This window comes from Callionymus lyra, chromosome 1, assembly GCF_982586985.1.
Source record: "Callionymus lyra chromosome 1, fCalLyr1.hap1.1, whole genome shotgun sequence".
NCBI lineage: Eukaryota > Metazoa > Chordata > Actinopteri > Syngnathiformes > Callionymidae > Callionymus > Callionymus lyra.
Genome location: NC_141818.1, coordinates 42,865,098 through 42,885,320, shown reverse-complemented (window position 1 = coordinate 42,885,320; position 20,223 = coordinate 42,865,098). Strand labels below are relative to the sequence as shown.

The following is a 20,223-nucleotide window of genomic DNA, read 5'->3' as shown; positions in this document are numbered from 1 at the left end:
GCAGTTACATACTTCTATACGACTTCATCATGTGACCCAGATCAGCAGTTTTTTCTACTGAGATAGCAAAAAAGAATTGTTTCAATGTCAGTGTTTGTTTCTACCAAACGCTGCTGTACTTTATTCCTGCGTCAGATCTTATAAATCTTCTAAAAGTCATGAACTGATCGAACAACATCTGATAAAACATGATATTTTCTTCAAACTCAGAGAAGAAAAAAGCGAGAAGATCAGATGATTTTCTCCTGGGTTTTGATTCACCGAAGCCTCAACAGGCTCTAAAAGCCATGTCAGACCAAGAATGTCCACGTTTGACACTCGTCTTCTTTAAGTCTTCTTTAAGTCTTCTTTAAGTCTTCTTTATGTCTTCTTTAAGTCTTCTTTAAGTCTTCTTTAAGTCTTCTTTAAGTCTTCTTTAAGACTTCTTTAAGTCTTCTTTAAGTCTTCTTTAAGTCTTCTTTAAGTCTTCTTTAAGTCTTCTTTAAGTCTTCTTTAAGACTTCTTTAAGTCTTCTTTAAGTCTTCTTTAAGTAAGTCAACTTCAGTGACGGTCGAAACCCACACTTTTCTCTTTGTTCCCTCGTGAGCGACGACAGTTTCAAGAAGATAAAACATCTTCGGCTGAGAAATCTAAAAGGTGTTTTTATACGATCAAACTATGTAATGATATTAAAGTTGAATCTGTACATTTTGTACCAAAGTGACAGGAAATTGTGGTGAAGATTGAATTTCCGATTGAGTTCTGAGAAGTGTTGGGTGATCTGTGGGTTTTGTGTTGTTCCTCAGCCAGTTCGTTTATTTGTTCTGCAACAAACACCTCTTATCTCTGGACAGTTTATCGACCGTTCAAACACCCTTGAACAGGTTTGAGCAGAGAAGCCGATTTCAGAAGATAAGAAGGTTCTTAAGCAGCTTCATGAGATCACTAAATGCTATGCTAACAGTTAGCTTTGTGTAAAATACAGAACATCTCTCTCTTTTTATCATGTTCAATAGTAGTTTTCACTTTAAGTGTTAATGTGACTAAAGGCAGGGTAGTTATGGTTAATCTAGTTAGTGTTTAGATGAAGTGAAAACATAACAATATCCAGACATTTTACTTTTATTCAAGTGATGCTAACTGTTAGCAAAATATGTCTTTTCTTCTTTCTCCTCATTAACGTCAACAGTCTGTTCTGCAAATTGTGTAAATCAATTAATTTAAGAATCGAACAACATATCTGGGAAGTTAAAAGTCTTGAATTACCTTGAAACTGATTTTATGTTGTACTTGGCGCTAAAAATACATTCAAATGTTGGAAAACCTGTACAACAAGGCACTGTAGTATTAATACAAAAGGCCCTGTAATTACTCCAACAGTCACAGTAGTATTACTCCGTCAGTTACCATAGTATTACTTCACAAGGCTAGGTAGGATTAATCCGCGAAGCTCTGGAGTATTATTTCACAAATACCATAGTATTAATCTGTGATTTTTGTATTATTCTATTAGTCAACATAGTATTACTCTGTGATTCTCGTAGTATTATTCTATTGGTCACTATACTATTACTCTGTGATTCTCGTAATATTATTCTACTAGTCACTATACTATTACTCTGTGATTCTCGTAGTATTATTATACTAGTCACTATACTATTACTCTTTGATTCTCGTAGTATTATTCCATAAATGACCATAATGTTACTCTGTGATTCTCGAAGTATTATTCCATAGGTCACCATAATGTTACTCTGTGATTCTCATAGTATTATTACATAAATGACCATAATGTTACTCTGTGATTCTCGTAGTATATTCCATAAGTCACCATAATGTTACTCTGTGATTCTCGAAGTATTATTCCATAAGTCACCATAATGTTACTCTGTGATTCTCGTAGTATTATTCCATAAATGACCATAATGTTACTCTGTGATTCTCGTAGTATACTCCATAAGTCACCATAATGTTACTCTGTTTTTCTCGTAGTATTATTCCATAAATCACCATAATATTACTTTGTAATTCTCCTAGTATTATTCTATTAGTCACTATACTATTACTTTGTAATTCTCCTAGTATTATTCTATTAGTACAGCCTCACTGTACTATATGCAGATAATAGTCTGAAAAAGTGTTGTTGTTTCTATGATGTTTTACCAGGACTTTAAATCCGGTGCAGCAGGAAATGTAGTCGATATTTTCAACAAGAACCTCCAAATATAAATCAGCCTGATCCGAGTGTAAGTAAGTCCTGGAGCCTATATTTACTCCCTCCTGACCCACTTCCACCCGAGGCCGCTCTGGACCTGACGTCTGTATTTGAGTCGACGCTGACATCACAGATGATTTAGAGACGAGTTTTCAATTCGACGTCTGTCCTGACGCAGATTCTTGTGAGCGATGCTTGAGTCTGGTTCTCGTCTGACCTTCAAGACTATTCCGTTAATGTCCATGAAGTCCAGAACACACACATCCTTCTACACACACATCCTTCTACACACACATCCTTCTACACACACATCCTTCTACACACACATTCTTCTACACACACACTGTGTCTTAACATGTTTGAATTTATTTACTATTATTTGCCATTTATTATTGACATTGCTGTTTTACCTGTAAAATTACTGAAAAAAGTAGCACAAAAATACTGAAAGAAAGTAGCACAAAAATACTGAAATAAAGTAGCACAAAAATACTGAAAGAACGTAGCCCAGAAATACTAAAAAAGTAGCATAGAAATACTGAAAAAGTAGCACAAAAATACTGAAAAAGGTAGCACAGAAATACTGACGTAGCACAGAAATAATGAAAAAGTAGCACAAAAATACTGAAAAAGGTAGCACAGAAATACTGACGTAGCACAGAAATACTGGAAAAAGTAGCACAAAAATACTGACAAAAAGTAGCACAAGAAATACTGAAAAAGTAGCACAAAAATACTGACAAAAAGTAGCACAAGAAATACTGAAAAAAGTAGCACAAAAATACTGACAAAAGTAGCACAGAAATACTGAAAAAAGTAGCACAAAAATAATGAAAAAGTAGCACAGAAATACTGAAAAAAGTAGCACAAAAATAATGAAAAAAGTAGCACAAAATAATGAAAAAGTAGAACAGAAATACTGAAAGAAAGTAGCACAAAAATACTGAAAGTAAGTAGCACAAAAATACTGAAAGAAAGTAGCACAAAAATACTGAAAAAAGTAGCACAAAATAATGAAATAGTAGGACAGAAATACTGAAAAAAGTAGGACACAAATACTGAAAGAAAGTAGCACAAAAATACTGAAAGAAAGTAGCAAAAATATACTGAAAGAAAGTAGCACAAATATACTGAAAGAAAGTAGCACAAATATACTGAAAGAAAGTAGCACAAATATACTGAAAGAAAGTAGCACAAAAATACTGAAAGAAAGTAGCAAAAAAATACTGAAAGAAAGTAGCACAAAAATACTGAAAGAAAGTAGCACAAATATACTGAAAGAAAGTAGCACAAAAATACTGAAAGAAAGTAGCACAAATATACTGAAAGAAAGTAGCACAAAAATACTGAAAGAAAGTAGCACAAAAATACTGAAAGAAAGTAGCACAAATATACTGAAAGAAAGTAGCACAAAAATACTGAAAGAACGTAGCCCAGAAATACTAAAAAAAGTAGCACAGAAATACTGAAAAAGTAGCACAAAAATACTGAAAAAGGTAGCACAGAAATACTGACGTAGCACAGAAATACTGAAAAAGGTAGCACAGAAATACTGACGTAGCACAGAAATACTGAAAAAGTAGCACAAAAATACTGACAAAAAGTAGCACAAGAAATACTGAAAAAAGTAGCACAAAAATACTGACAAAAGTAGCACAAAAATAATGAAAAAGTAGTACAGAAATACTGACAAAAAGTAGCACAAGAAATACTGAAAAAGTAGCACAAAAATACTGACAAAAAGTAGCACAAGAAATACTGAAAAAAGTAGCACAAAAATACTGACAAAAGTAGAACAGAAATACTGAAAAAAGTAGCACAAAAATAATGAAAAAGTAGCACAGAAATACTGAAAAAAGTAGCACAAAAATAATGAAAAAAGTAGCACAAAATAATGAAAAAGTAGAACAGAAATACTGAAAAAAAAGTAGCACACAAATACTGAAAGAAAGTAGCACAAAAATACTGAAAGAAAGTAGCACACAAATACTGAAAAAAGTAGCACAAAATAATGAAAAAGTAGGACAGAAATACTGAAAAAAGTAGCGCACAAATGCTGAAAGAAAGTAGCACAAAAATACTGAAAGAAAGTAGCACAAATATACTGAAAGAAAGTAGCACAAATATACTGAAAGAAAGTAGCACAAATATACTGAAAGAAAGTAGCACAAAAATACTGAAAGAAAGTAGCACAAAAATACTGAAAGAAAGTAGCACAAATATACTGAAAAAAGTAGCACAAATATACTGAAAGAAAGTAGCACAAAAATACTGAAAGAAAGTAGCACAAATATACTGAAAGAAAGTAGCACAAAAATACTGAAAGAAAGTAGCACAAAAATACTGAAAGAAAGTAGCACAAAAATACTGAAAGAAAGTAGCACAAATATACTGAAAAAAGTAGCACAAATATACTGAAAGAAAGTAGCACAAAAATACTGAAAGAAAGTAGCACAAAAATACTGAAAGAAAGTAGCACAAATATACTGAAAGAAAGTAGCACAAAAATACTGAAATAAAGTAGCACAAAAATACTGAAAGAACGTAGCCCAGAAATATTTAAAAAAGTAGCACAGAAATACTGAAAAAGTAGCACAAAAATACTGAAAAAGGTAGCACAGAAATACTGACGTAGCACAGAAATACTGAAAAAGTAGCACAGAAATACTGGAAAAAGTAGCACAGAAATACTGAAAAAGTAGCACAAAATAATGAAAAAGTAGAACAGAAATACTGAAAAAAGTAGCACAAAATAATGAAAAAGTAGCACAGAAATACTGAAAGAAAGTAGCACAAAAATACTGAAAGTAAGTAGCACACAAATACTGAAAAAAGTAGCACAAAAATAATGAAAAAAGTAGCACAAAAATACTGAAAGAAAGTAGCACACAAATACTGAAAAAAGTAGCACAAATATACTGAAAGAAAGTAGCACAAAAATACTGAAAGAAAGTAGCACAAATATACTGAAAGAAAGTAGCACAAATATACTGAAAGAAAGTAGCACAAAAATACTGAAAGAAAGTAGCACAAAAATACTGAAAGAAAGTAGTACAAAAATACTGAAAGAAAGTAGCACAAATATACTGAAAGAAAGTAGCACAAAAATACTGAAAGAAAGTAGCACAAATATACTGAAAGAAAGTAGCACAAAAATACTGAAAGAAAGTAGCACAAAAATACTGAAAGAAAGTAGCACAAATATACTGAAAGAAAGTAGCACAAATATACTGAAAGAAAGTAGCACAAAAAAACTGAAAGAAAGTAGCACAAAAATACTGAAAGAAAGTAGCACAAAAATACTGAAAGAAAGTAGCACAAATATACTGAAAGAAAGTAGCACAAAAATACTGAAAGAAAGTAGCACAAAAATACTGAAAGAAAGTAGCACAAAAATACTGAAAGAAAGTAGCACAAAAATACTGAAAGAAAGTAGCACAAATATACTGAAAGAAAGTAGCACAAAAATACTGAAAGAAAGTAGCACAAAAATACTGAAAGAAAGTAGCACAAAAATACTGAAAGAAAGTAGCACAAAAATACTGAAAGAAAGTAGCACAAATATACTGAAAGAAAGTAGCACAAAAATACTGAAAGAAAGTAGCACAAATATACTGAAAGAAAGTAGCACAAATATACTGAAAGGAAGTAGCACAAATATACTGAAAGAAAGTAGCACAAAAATACTGAAAGAAAGTAGCACAAATATACTGAAAGAAAGTAGCACAAAAATACTGAAAGGAAGTAGCACAAATATACTGAAAGAAAGTAGCACAAAAATACTGAAAGAAAGTAGCACAAATATACTGAAAGAAAGTAGCACAAAAATACTGAAAGAAAGTAGCACAAAAATACTGAAAGAAAGTAGCACAAATATACTGAAAGAAAGTAGCACAAAAATACTGAAAGAAAGTAGCACAAAAATACTGAAAGAAAGTAGCACAAATATACTGAAAGAAAGTAGCACAAATATACTGAAAGAAAGTAGCACAAATATACTGAAAGAAAGTAGCACAAAAATACTGAAAGAAAGTAGCACAAAAATACTGAAAGAAAGTAGCACAAATATACTGAAAAAAGTAGCACAAAAATACTGAAAAAAGTAGCACAAAAATACTGAAAGAAAGTAGCACAAAAATACTGAAAGAAAGTAGCACAAAAATACTGAAAGAAAGTAGCACAAATATACTGAAAGAAAGTAGCACAAATATACTGAAAGAAAGTAGCACAAATATACTGAAAAAAGTAGCACAAATATACTGAAAGAAAGTAGCACAAAAATACTGAAAGAAAGTAGCACAAATATACTGAAAGAAAGTAGCACAAAAATACTGAAAGAAAGTAGCACAAAAATACTGAAAGAAAGTAGCACAAAAATACTGAAAGAAAGTAGCACAAATATACTGAAAAAAGTAGCACAAATATACTGAAAGAAAGTAGCACAAAAATACTGAAAGAAAGTAGCACAAAAATACTGAAAGAAAGTAGCACAAATATACTGAAAGAAAGTAGCACAAAAATACTGAAATAAAGTAGCACAAAAATACTGAAAGAACGTAGCCCAGAAATATTTAAAAAAGTAGCACAGAAATACTGAAAAAGTAGCACAAAAATACTGAAAAAGGTAGCACAGAAATACTGACGTAGCACAGAAATACTGAAAAAGTAGCACAGAAATACTGGAAAAAGTAGCACAGAAATACTGAAAAAGTAGCACAAAATAATGAAAAAGTAGAACAGAAATACTGAAAAAAGTAGCACAAAATAATGAAAAAGTAGCACAGAAATACTGAAAGAAAGTAGCACAAAAATACTGAAAGTAAGTAGCACACAAATACTGAAAAAAGTAGCACAAAAATAATGAAAAAAGTAGCACAAAAATACTGAAAGAAAGTAGCACACAAATACTGAAAAAAGTAGCACAAATATACTGAAAGAAAGTAGCACAAAAATACTGAAAGAAAGTAGCACAAATATACTGAAAGAAAGTAGCACAAATATACTGAAAGAAAGTAGCACAAAAATACTGAAAGAAAGTAGCACAAAAATACTGAAAGAAAGTAGTACAAAAATACTGAAAGAAAGTAGCACAAATATACTGAAAGAAAGTAGCACAAAAATACTGAAAGAAAGTAGCACAAATATACTGAAAGAAAGTAGCACAAAAATACTGAAAGAAAGTAGCACAAAAATACTGAAAGAAAGTAGCACAAATATACTGAAAGAAAGTAGCACAAATATACTGAAAGAAAGTAGCACAAAAAAACTGAAAGAAAGTAGCACAAAAATACTGAAAGAAAGTAGCACAAAAATACTGAAAGAAAGTAGCACAAATATACTGAAAGAAAGTAGCACAAAAATACTGAAAGAAAGTAGCACAAAAATACTGAAAGAAAGTAGCACAAAAATACTGAAAGAAAGTAGCACAAAAATACTGAAAGAAAGTAGCACAAATATACTGAAAGAAAGTAGCACAAAAATACTGAAAGAAAGTAGCACAAAAATACTGAAAGAAAGTAGCACAAAAATACTGAAAGAAAGTAGCACAAAAATACTGAAAGAAAGTAGCACAAATATACTGAAAGAAAGTAGCACAAAAATACTGAAAGAAAGTAGCACAAATATACTGAAAGAAAGTAGCACAAATATACTGAAAGGAAGTAGCACAAATATACTGAAAGAAAGTAGCACAAAAATACTGAAAGAAAGTAGCACAAATATACTGAAAGAAAGTAGCACAAAAATACTGAAAGGAAGTAGCACAAATATACTGAAAGAAAGTAGCACAAAAATACTGAAAGAAAGTAGCACAAATATACTGAAAGAAAGTAGCACAAAAATACTGAAAGAAAGTAGCACAAAAATACTGAAAGAAAGTAGCACAAATATACTGAAAGAAAGTAGCACAAAAATACTGAAAGAAAGTAGCACAAAAATACTGAAAGAAAGTAGCACAAATATACTGAAAGAAAGTAGCACAAATATACTGAAAGAAAGTAGCACAAATATACTGAAAGAAAGTAGCACAAAAATACTGAAAGAAAGTAGCACAAAAATACTGAAAGAAAGTAGCACAAATATACTGAAAGAAAGTAGCACAAATATACTGAAAAAAGTAGCACAAAAATACTGAAAGAAAGTAGCACAAAAATACTGAAAGAAAGTAGCACAAAAATACTGAAAGAAAGTAGCACAAATATACTGAAAGAAAGTAGCACAAATATACTGAAAGAAAGTAGGACAAAAATACTGAAAGAAAGTAGCACAAATATACTGAAAAAAGTAGCACAAAAATACTGAAAGAAAGTAGCACAAATATACTGAAAGAAAGTAGCACAAAAATACTGAAAAAAGTAGCACAAAAATACTGAAAGAAAGTAGCACAAAAATACTGAAAGAAAGTAGCACAAAAATACTGAAAGAAAGTAGCACAAATATACTGAAAGAAAGTAGCACAAATATACTGAAAGAAAGTAGCACAAAAATACTGAAAGAAAGTAGCACAAATATACTGAAAAAAGTAGCACAAAAATACTGAAAGAAAGTAGCACAAATATACTGAAAGAAAGTAGCACAAAAATACTGAAAAAAGTAGCACAAAAATACTGAAAGAAAGTAGCACAAAAATACTGAAAGAAAGTAGCACAAAAATACTGAAAGAAAGTAGCACAAATATACTGAAAGAAAGTAGCACAAATATACTGAAAGAAAGTAGCACAGAAATACTGAAAGAAAGTAGCACAAATATACTGAAAGAAAGTAGCACAAAAACACTGAAAGAAAGTAGCACAAATATACTGAAAGAAAGTAGCACAAAAACACTGAAAGAAAGTAGCACAAAAATACTGAAAGAAAGTAGCACAAATATACTGAAAGAAAGTAGCACAAAAACACTGAAAGAAAGTAGCACAAATATACTGAAAGAAAGTAGCACAAATATACTGAAAAAAGTAGCACAAAAATACTGAAAGAAAGTAGCACAAATATACTGAAAAAAGTAGCACAAAAATACAGACAAAAGGTAGCACAAGAAAGTGAAAAAGTCATTTGCCTAAAAGCAAAATAAATTAGCGTCTGTGGCTCAGATATTGATCTTGTCAGCGATGCTGGTTCTCGTCTGATCGACAAAACAATCCAGACCCTCCGTCCAGTCTCGACTCACACCAGCCTAGAACACACACAATAAAACTACACAAACACACCCTGGTGTCTTATCACGTTCGCCAGGTGGTCGCCATAGTAACCATTCGCCCTTTTTTCTACTTCCTGAAAGAGAAATCTACTTCCTGTAAACTGGTGAGTATTATCATCACACGACGTCTCCTTTCATCCCCTTTGTTACTGTAACACTCCTCTGAGCTAATGGAGTCTTTCTAAACAGTCAAATACCTTTGTCTGGACTCGTTTACTTTTCACTCCTTTAAGTGACGACAACGATCCTGGGATTCTTTAGACATGAATGAAACGAGACTCAACAGAAGTAAATCCTTCCCTCGATGAACCAAGAAGAAGGTCACGGGTTCAAATCCAGCCTCGAGGGCGAGACTTGCTTGTTGTGTGTTTTCTCTGGAGTGTGTAGTTGGATTTCCCAGGAGGAAACATCAACATCAAGAGCCAAATGAATGTGAATCAAAAACAACAAAAAAAAAATTTTTTAAACGAAACTATTCAGACAATAGGATCAAAAGTCTTTAAGCTCTAATATTAGAATAATGTGTTTCATTATTTCCATCCATGCTCTCTGTTCCTTATCTTACTGTTTCATTTGTTCATTCATTCTTGCTGCTGGAAAAAAAACCTGATTTCATTTTTGATCAACATTTTCTTCTTTCCTTCTATCTTTTCATGTCATGTTTCTTACTTTAATTATACTTTTATTGTTTTAAACTATTAGTCAGTCATTGTTATTTCTTAAGTGCCTTCATTTCGCTTCTTGTTATTTGCTGTGTTTTGGTAAAAAAAATACTCGTCTGTTGCTCTTGTGATGTTTGTGTTTGTCAGAAAAGTTTGGTCCTGGATTCTGGTTCATGAGCCGCTGAAGGTCATCGATGATCAAACAAAACAATGTTTGCTTCTGTCGATGCAGCAATAAATGGAATGTTGTTTGATCTTCGTCCTCGAGAGAAGAATCAGTGACTGCGGTCCGTCCGAAAAATCATTGGCACGAAAAACTTTAAAATTATTACGAGAAAACAGAAACATAAATAGCGGGGAAATAAATCAGAAGGAAAACTAAGATAATTAACACGAAAAACGGAAAATATTTAGCATGAAACAGAAAAATAATCAACAGAAATGGAAAAAGAATTCCAGACAAACTGAAAAATATTAGCATGAAAAACAGAAAACAACTAGTAAGACAAACTGGAAAATAATTTCTCAGAAAACTGTAAAAACGAGAAAAAAAGAGAAAGAAACAAGAAGTTTTCAAGAAAAAAACAAAACATATTAGCATTGCATAAGAAACTTAAAAGAATCGGCCCAAAAAATAACACATTCACAGGGAAAAAAACACCAAAAACAGAGGGAAAAATGTTCACAAAAACAGAAAACTATTTAGCACAAAAAAACTTAAAATAACTAGCATGGAAAATATTTTCAACAATTATAATATAAGCATGAAAAAGAGAAAAAAAATTAGCAACAATTAGCAAGACAAACTGAAAAACTATTTCTCGGAAAAAAAGAGAAAGAAACACGTTTGCAAGAAAAACACAAAAAATATTAGCATTAGCATTGAAAAAAGTAGCTAATTGACATGGAAAACTGGCTCATCGTAGAATATTGGAATGAAAACCAAAAAATAATTTGCATGTAAAAATGAAAACAATTTTGAAGAAAGAAAATGCAGTTGAAACTGGCACGAATAAAAAATTTAAAAAAAATGAACTAAAAAGTATTAGCATGCAACAAACTGCAGGAAAAACTGAAAAATACTAAACACAAAGTTCAGAAAATATTTCCCACAAAGCCCAAAAAATACAACAGAAGGAAATTTCACTTGTAGCATGAAAAAGAGAAAAAAATTAGGACCGAAAACAGTAAATAATTAACATGGAAAATAATTTGCACGTAACATAGAAAACTTTTCAAGAAAATAAAATCAGGTAAAACTGGAAAAATATGTGCACCAAACACAGTAAAGAATTAGCCCTATCAACAGAAAAGTTATTAGCAAGAGAAAAAAACTGCAAGAAACATATTAGCGAGAAAACAATTTTAGCAAAACTTTTTCAGGTTTTGTCCTCTACGTGTCGCTGTTTCATCCACCGATCAGCAGCTCTGGCGGATGAACGTCAAACTTTACGAGTCAAACTTCTGGAGGTTTATGCAGCAGAAGCACAGATCTTTCCCTCCCTCTCTCCCTCCATACATCCCTCCATCCCTCCATCCCTCCCTCCATCCATCCCTCTCGGTCCCTCCCTGAGAAGTGTGGGGGAGGACAGATGTGACGCAGGACAGATGTGACGCAGGGCAGATGTTTCCTCCGCAGCTTTGAAGAAGCTTGTAAAGTCTGGAGGTTAAATCTTGGATGTTTTACAAACACAGTCACAGAAAACTCTGCTGGCAGCTGCTGTGGAAACAAGATCCTCTTTCTCCAACTTTCTGAACCTCAAACACTGGTTTATGCAACATTAGTGTTTGGTTGCGCAACAAAAACAAACTGACCTTTGCTTTGAAACTCAGTGGATCTACTTTTCCTCACTTTTAGCGCTAGAAACGAGTCGAAGTGAAATATTTTGAGACAAAGAACATTTTTACAAAATCGAATCACTATATCTTTAACATAATGTCGACTTCGCCATCTAGTGGTGGATATAAATATTATTTTCTAACTGTTCAAACCTAAAAGTACTTTTGTATAAATAAGTGTGTAAACATCTTTTTTTTTACATTTTTTATCGTCTTTTAGGAGAAATAAATTAAAAAACCCTGGAAAAAAAAACATTTAATTGTTTATTCAGATTTTTTAAAATGTAATAATATTATTTAATTTAGATGTGTTTTCAGAAAAATACATTCAAATTACAAAATGAATAGCAGATTGGCAATTGTTTACTTAAATTTAGTGAGAATTAGTTTAAATATTTGGATTAAATTAATGGATTAATATTCGCACGAAAAACAGAAAAAATGCATTAAAAAAATGAAATGACTACCACGAAAAAACTGAAAATAAATTTGGATCGATGTGTTTCGGACAAAATATTTTTTTATTGAAAAGCTGTGGATTTTTTGTGAAAAAAGTCAAAGGCAAAAAATCTCTCCAGTAATAATCTCAATATATCAGGGAGATGTTTTTCCAAATCGTCATGGCAACGACAGACACACTCATGGAAACGTGGTTTATTGTCTCAGATGGTTCATTATTTTAACTCGTAATCTTCTGAGGATCCTTGTTTGCAGATGAACCGCTGCTGTTGTTGGACGTGTCGTGTTTCAGGCTGTGAGAGAGAAGATGAGGATCATCAAGAGTCAAAGATGAAGATCATCAAGAGTCAAACATGAGGATCATCAAGAGTCAAAGATGAAGATCATCAAGGGTCAAACATGAGGATCATCAAGAGTCAAAGATGAGGATCATCAAGAGTCAAACATGAGGATCATCAAGAGTCAAACATGAGGATCATCAAGAGTCAAAGATGAGGATCATCAAGAGTCAAACATGAAGATCATCAAGAGTCAAACATGAAGATCATCAAGAGTCAAACATGAAGATCATCAAGAGTCAAAGATGAAGATCATCAAGAGTCAAACATGAGGATCATCAAGAGTCAAAGATGAAGATCATCAAGAGTCAAACATGAAGATCATCAAGAGTCAAAGATGAGGATCATCAAGAGTCAAACATGAGGATCATCAAGAGTCAAAGATGAGGATCATCAAGAGTCAAACATGAGGATCATCAAGAGTCAAACATGAGGATCATCAAGAGTCAAACATGAAGATCATCAAGAGTCAAAGATGAGGATCATCAAGAGTCAAACATGAGGATCATCAAGAGTCAAAGATGAGGATCATCAAGAGTCAAACATGAGGATCATCAAGAGTCAAACATGAGGATCATCAAGAGTCAAACATGAGGATCATCAAGAGTAAAAGATGAGGATCATCAAGAGTCAAAGATGAGGATCATCAAGGGTCAAAGATGAAGATCATCAAGAGTCAAACATGAGGATCATCAAGAGTCAAAGATGAAGATCATCAAGAGTCAAAGATGAGGATCATCAAGAGTCAAACATGAGGATCATCAAGAGTCAAACATGAGGATCATCAAGAGTCAAACATGAGGATCATCAAGAGTCAAACATGAGGATTATCAAGAGTCAAAGATGAAGATCATCAAGAGTCAAACATGAGGATCATCAAGGGTCAAAGATGAAGATCATCAAGAGTCAAACATGAGGATCATCAAGAGTCAAAGATGAAGATCATCAAGAGTCAAACATGAAGATCATTAAGAGTCAAACATGAAGATCATTAAGAGTCAAACATGAGGATCATCAAGAGTCTAAGAACTGACCTCTGACTGTGACTCTGGCCGAGGCCTCGCTGGAGCCGATATGATTGGTTGCCACACACTTGTAGGATCCACTGTCCGCCTGCTTGACCTGACCGATGATCAGTTTTCCATCCTTCCTGGCTTCACTTCCGGCCGGCAGGCTCCCGCCCGGGCGGCTCCACTGGAAACTGATGGGGTGAGACCCGTGAGCGAGACACTGCAGCTGCAGGGCTGCACCGGCCCGGAGGCTGGCCTGGTCCGGCAGGATGGTGGTGTACGGTGGCGCTGGAGTCAAAACAGAACAAATATCAGCACCAGAAAATACAAATAATGTTCAGTAAAACATAGAAATTACACCTAAGACAGTAGAATACATTGCACAAATAAAACACACAAACAATAAAGAAAAAAAGAAGTTAACTCAAAGAAATACAAATAAAACGTAGCAGGGAAATTTGAAAAAGGAACAGCAGGGAAATTATTTACCATGAAAGAAATATATATAAAATTAGCAGAAAAAAGTAAATACAAATTATAAATAAATACAAAAAAACAGAAAAAAAAAAATAAGCACAGAGAACTAAAATGTTATGTCGGATGACGTAAAATTGAAAAATAATTAGCACAAAAAACTGAAAAATAAATGAAAACTAAAAACTGAAGAATAAATTAGAATTAAAAACATTAAAAAAAATTATAAACTAAAAACAGAAGGAAAGAAAACAAAAAAACAATTAGAACTAAAAACAAAAAATAAACAAGAACTAAAAACACAAAAACAATTAGTAAGTGAAAGGAGAAAAATAAGTCACAAGAAAAACTGAAAAATAATTAGCAGGAAAATTAATTTGCTGAAAAAAGAAAAAGAAATTAGAATTAAAAACATTAAAAAAAAAAAAAACACTAAAAACAGAAGAAAAAACAAGAACTAAAAACACAAAAACAATTAGTAAGTGAAAGGAGAAAAATAAGTCACAAGAAAAACTGAAAAATAATTAGCAGAAAAACTAATTTGCTGAAAAAAACTAAAAATAAATTAGCAATAAAAACGGATGAAAAACGAACAAGTAAAAAGAGTGAAATAAATGAAATAACGAACAAAAATAGTTAGCCCTAAAAACAGAAGAATACTAATGATGTAAAAAGAGAAATATATTTAACAGAAACACAGAGAACATTGCAGAGGGATTAATAAAGTGTATCTATCTATGAAGGATAGAACATTAATTAGCACCAAAAAGATATTTAAAAAAAATGTAACAACTGCAGTCAAGATAAAACGGTGTTGAGTCATCTATGATCTTCTCCGGGTACTCACAGTCCACCTCCATCTGAGTGTAGGCCTCCATGTATCCGTGTCTGTTGGTCGCATTACAGATGTATTGCCCTGAATCCTGGCGCCCGACGCTGGTCAGAGTCAGAACTCCACCGGCCACGGTGTGTTTCCACGGGAGAGGAGCCCTGAGTTTGGACCAGGTGATGAGGGGCGCAGGTGAACCTGGAGCGACAGGAGGGTCAGCAGGGGCGAGGATCGAACGCTCAGGTGAGTCTCACCTGTGGCCTGACAGCGCAGCACGACCGTGTGTCCTTCCACCGCCGTCAACTCTCTGGTGCTCACCGACGCCACGGGCGCGCCCGGACCCCCCCGCACCGTGACTTCAACCTTGACCTCTGACCCTCCTTCACTGTTGCTGGCCTGGCAAATATAGACGCCCGAGTCCTCGGGGCGGAGCAAAGTCCACTGTGGGAACAGATGACGTCGTCAAGAGTTATCGTCAGAACTGATCGTGCAGGTGAAAGTAAGGTGAATTAAATATTACTTAATGACTTACTTACTTACTTAAGTAAATACTGTTTTGCAACCATTGAAAGAAAATCAAGGTCAAATATAGAATTAAAGGAACAATTTTTTTTAAAGTAATGAACATTTTTCTACACAGGTTTGATTTTCTTGGTTTTCTTTTTAAAAGAAAAGTTTTTCATGCATTTCTTTATGTTAAGTTATTTTCTGTTTTTATTATTTTATGCTATTTTTTTTCAGTTTTACATGCTAGTTTTTTCAGTTTTACATGCTAATTTTTTTCAGTTTTACATGCTAGTTTTTTCAGTTTTACACGCTTATTTTTTCAGTTTTACATGCTAGTTTTTTCAGTTTTACACGCTTATTTTTTCAGTTTTACATGCTAGTTTTTTCAGTTTTACATGCTATTTTTTTCAGTTTTACATGCTAGTTTCTTTTTTAGCGTTACATGCTAGTTTTTTTAGTGTTACATGCTAGTTTTTTCAGTTTTACATGCTAGTTTTTTCAGTTTTACATGCTAGTTTTTTCAGTTTTACATGCTCATTTTTTTCAGTTTTACATGCTAGTTTTTTCAGTTTTACATGCTCATTTTTTTCAGTTTTACATGCTAGTTTTTTCAGTTTTACATGCTAGTTTCTTTTTTAGTGTTACATGCTAGTTTTTTTAGTGTTACATGCTAGTTTTTTCAGTTTTACATGCTAGTTTTTCAGTTTTACATGCTAGTTTTTTCAGTTTTACATGCTCATTTTTTTCAGTTTTACATGCTAGTTTTTCAGTTTTACATGCTAGTTTCTTTTTTAGTGTTACATGCTAGTTTTTTTAGTGTTACATGCTAGTTTTTTCAGTTTTACATGCAATTTTTTTCAGTTTTACATGCTATTTTTTTCAGTTTTACATGCTCATTTTTTCAGTTTTACATGCTAGTTTTTTCAGTTTTACATGCTAATTTTTTTCAGTTTTACATGCTAGTTTTTTCAGTTTTACATGCTAGTTTCTTTTTTAGTGTTACATGCTAGTTTTTTTAGTGTTACATGCTAGTTTTTTCAGTTTTACATGCTATTTTTTTCAGTTTTACATGCTAGTTTTTTCAGTTTTACATGCAAATTTTTGCCTGTGTTTCAGGTTATGTTTTTCTATTTTTCGTGCTAGTTGTTTTTCATTTTCTTATGCAAATGTTTTTCTGTTCTTTGTACTAATATTTTTCAGGTGTTATTTTTCTGTTTTTAACCCTAAACCCCTTTCGTAACCCTGACCTAACCTTGAATATAGAAATGATTGAATTCTTTCACTTAATGCTTTAAAAAAATCAACAAAGTAATAAAATCAAGAAATACTCTGACGTCTCTGATATACTTCATAGACTTGTACCTTTATCGTGTTGACTCCCTCAACCTGCTCGGTGACCAGGTGCAGGGTCGACCCCTGACGCCTCCAGGTCAGTTTGGGTTTGGGTTTCCCGGTGGCTTGGCACCCGATCGACAGCTGCTCCCCCATCCGGGCCTGGATGGGTCCGGTAGGAGTGACGCTGGTTTTCGGAGGGTCTGGACGTAAACGGGTGTCAATACTTTGAAACCTTGCACACGAGTACTGACTCACGTTTGACGTGCAGCGTCGCCGTGACTGACTTGCGACCGGCCGGGGTCGTGGCCACGCAGTGGAACTGGGCGTTATTTCCAGGCCGGGCGTCGGAGACGGTCAGAACCGACCCATTCCGACTAATCTTGGCGTTGTCTGGCGGGAGCAGCGGAGCGTTTAAAAATCACCATCGCTCACCTGTGCACTCGCGGCTGCTCACCTGGCAGTGGTTGGTTGTTCCCGATTTTCCATTCCAGGCTCACGGGTGAGGCTCCGCCCTGGACCTGACACCTGAAGCTGGCTGACTCACCTTGACGCACGGTGGTCGCACGAGGTTCTAAAGTGACCACTGGTAGACCACTCACTGCAGGGACGAACGAACATGACGCGTATCTCAGTTTAGATAATGAGCTAAATAAATGATTAGCGTTAGAATGAACTTGGAGCTAGCATTAACATTGACTGTGATCCAGAGTTAGCATTCACTTAGAGCTAGCTTCAGAATTAACTGAGCGCATTAGCATAGACTGAGAGATAGTGTTAGCATTGACTGAAGGCTAGTGTTAACATTGACTTCGAGCTAGCTTTAGAATTAGCTGAGCGCTAGCATTAACATTGACTGAGAGCTAGTGTTAGCATTGGCTTAGAGCTAACTTTAGAATTAACTGAGCACTAGCATTAGTATAGACTGAGATAGTGTTAGCATTGACTAAAAGCTAGCGTTAGCATTGACTTAGAGCTAGCTTTAGAATTAACTGAGCGCGAGCATTAGCATTGACTGAAAGCTACAGTTATTATTGACTGAGTGCAAGCGCTAGCATTAACTCAGAGCCTGCATAAGCATTAACTGAGCGCTAGCAGCATAATTAACTGATAGCTAGGATTGGCATTTACTGAGAGATAGCATTAGCATTGACTCTGAGCTATTGTCAGCATTGTCTAAGAGCTAGCATTAGTATTGACTGATAGCTAGTCTTAGCATTAACTGAGAGCAAGCATTAATCTACAAATAATATTGGACTGGGGCGTCTACATTTAAAAAATGCTGCGGTACTACTGAGCACTCGATTTTTAGTTTGATACTTTAATATACTTTTTGTTCCACTGTTTACTCTTGGATAAGATTTTTTACGACATTAGCATGCTAATAAAACTCATTGATCTAATGAGAAGGTAATGTTCATAGATTAGCATTAAGTTGCTCAACACACTGAAGTCATGTGACTTTTTCCCACTTTTTTAATCCCTGTAAAACTGTAACTGAATTTTGGATTTTGAACGGATTAAAATGTGTATCTTGAAATAATTTCATATATTTTCTTAGTTTGCTTTATTTATACTGTATTATCAATTCATCAAAACTGCCTAAATTCTGTCCTGTTTTGTTTTTATTTTACAGCTTCTTCTTAGTAGCATATATTTGAGGCACAAAAATATTGCATTTTATTTACATCAAAATATTGCAAATGTATTGTTTAACCCATTTAAAAACATCAATATCGTACCTGAGCAGACGAGAGCAAAGAGAACCAGAGCGGCTCGTGATAAATCCATGGCGACGAGAGTCTGTCTGAGTGTTGGTTCGTGTACAAAAACACTGTAACCTTCTCCACCTACTTACCATTCACCCCCTTCTGTACACAAACCTGGACCTGGAGGGTCAGGAACTCTTGCACAGCAGCACTTTAAATGACTTACTTACTTACTTTTCACCCTCTTTTAGTTTGTGTTTAGTTACCATTATTTGACTTTCATCCATCACATGTTTATTATAAAAGTTACTATAATAAATAAAGATACTTTAAAACACTGAGGCTTCACCCTTGTATGACCTACTGCTCCTTATATACTTAGATTAAATATATTAACATTTCATTTTTATATCATCTTGTTTTTATTCCCTTTTACATCATAATGTATTCAAACTGATGAATGCTGAAGATGTCGATGGACTTTGAGGCCTCGACCTGATGTCATCACTGAGGGACAGTATCAGTGATAAGTTGATGATTGAACAGAGGATGGGTTGACTGAGTTTATCAAATAAATGCGTCGTAAATTGTTGTTTTTCAATGGAAAAAACCAATGATGAGACAAATATGATTTGAGTGTTTATTGATTTTTAAAAAATGCACAAACGTTTCAACCGTCTTAATCTCACTTTAATATATATAAAGTATATATAAATGAGGTGCAAAACATGCTTATAAAAGTGGTTTGATGAATAGAAAGTTGATGTTTAATTATATGTATAAGTGCCATCACAATGTTGTATTTGTTGTTGAATTATTTATCATTGAACAGTTATTATGAGTAATTGAATATGAAATTATTATTTTATTTTTTTTACACATAAAGCTTAATTTTCTAAACTCAATAATTGAAAAATACATTTTCTAAATTCAATATATTATCATTTTTTAATATCAAAATGTTCGTAAATAGTGTCACGAGACAAACTTTACGACGATTCCTGGTATCCTTTTTCCTTGGTATCCTTTTTTGTGTTACATCCCTCAATTTATGTTCTTTACACTTTTTCATCCCTTGCACGTTGTTCTTTTGGTAATCTCGATATTGTGACTACTTTTTTTTAAATTGAATTTAAAAGGCTATTATCCAAAATATTGAATTTGGAAAATTAAAATTGAATGCACTTGTTCCACTGTTGTTTATTGTATTTTATTATATCTAATAAGATTAAACCTTTTTTTGTTTTGCTAAAATTAATTTAAATTAATAAAGTTTGGTGGAGATTAAATAATGTTGTATAACTGGAGCAACATTCAAACAGTTCATTTTTATTTTGAGCTCGTAATAAAATAATATAGAAATAAAAATAAAATATGAAATATACCCATTTCGTAATCTCACTTTTATTCGTTACAATGCCAACAATGATTGGAAGGTCAATGACACTTAAATGTTTTAGACACAAGTTATAAACTTTAAAATAAGAACAGAGATTTTTAGATTTTTAAATGAATTTGACTAGTAATTTAGTCATAACTTAATAACAGTTAAGAAGTGAATTATTTTTGTTCATTTAAACGTTCCGTGTCACTGCTGCCATCTTGTGTTCATGTCAACGATGAGTCGCGGGGCATGACGGGAGTTGTAGTCGTCACGGAACACACACTTCCTGATTTG

At 33.4% G+C, this 20,223-nt stretch overlaps 1 protein-coding gene across 1 annotated transcript; it reads right to left on the bottom strand.

Annotated features, from left to right (window-relative positions):
* Positions 1-12,389: 12,389 nt before the first annotated feature.
* Positions 12,390-18,663, bottom strand: sid4 (secreted immunoglobulin domain 4). Its single transcript, XM_087784497.1, has 8 exons — positions 18,579-18,663; positions 17,294-17,437; positions 17,095-17,229; positions 16,867-17,039; positions 15,252-15,438; positions 15,016-15,195; positions 13,719-13,982; positions 12,390-12,639 (listed from the first exon to the last, which is right to left on the bottom strand). The coding sequence occupies exons 1-8, from the start codon at positions 18,625-18,627 to the stop codon at positions 12,635-12,637; spliced, it is 1,137 nt and encodes a 378-aa protein (XP_087640623.1). The 5' UTR covers positions 18,628-18,663; the 3' UTR covers positions 12,390-12,634.
* Between the last annotated feature and the right edge of the window lie 1,560 nt (positions 18,664-20,223).

Bases quoted from the DNA above. Each gene is read 5' to 3' on its own strand.
- sid4 (XM_087784497.1), bottom strand. From the start codon at position 18,627: ATGGATTTATCACGAGCCGCTCTGGTTCTCTTTGCTCTCGTCTGCTCA. The intron at 17,230-17,293 runs GTGAGCAGCCGC...TGCTCCCGCCAG, and splicing joins GAACAACCAACCACTGCCAG to ACAACGCCAAGATTAGTCGG. The intron at 15,439-16,866 runs GTACAAGTCTAT...CTGTTCCCACAG, and splicing joins AGGGAGTCAACACGATAAAG to TGGACTTTGCTCCGCCCCGA.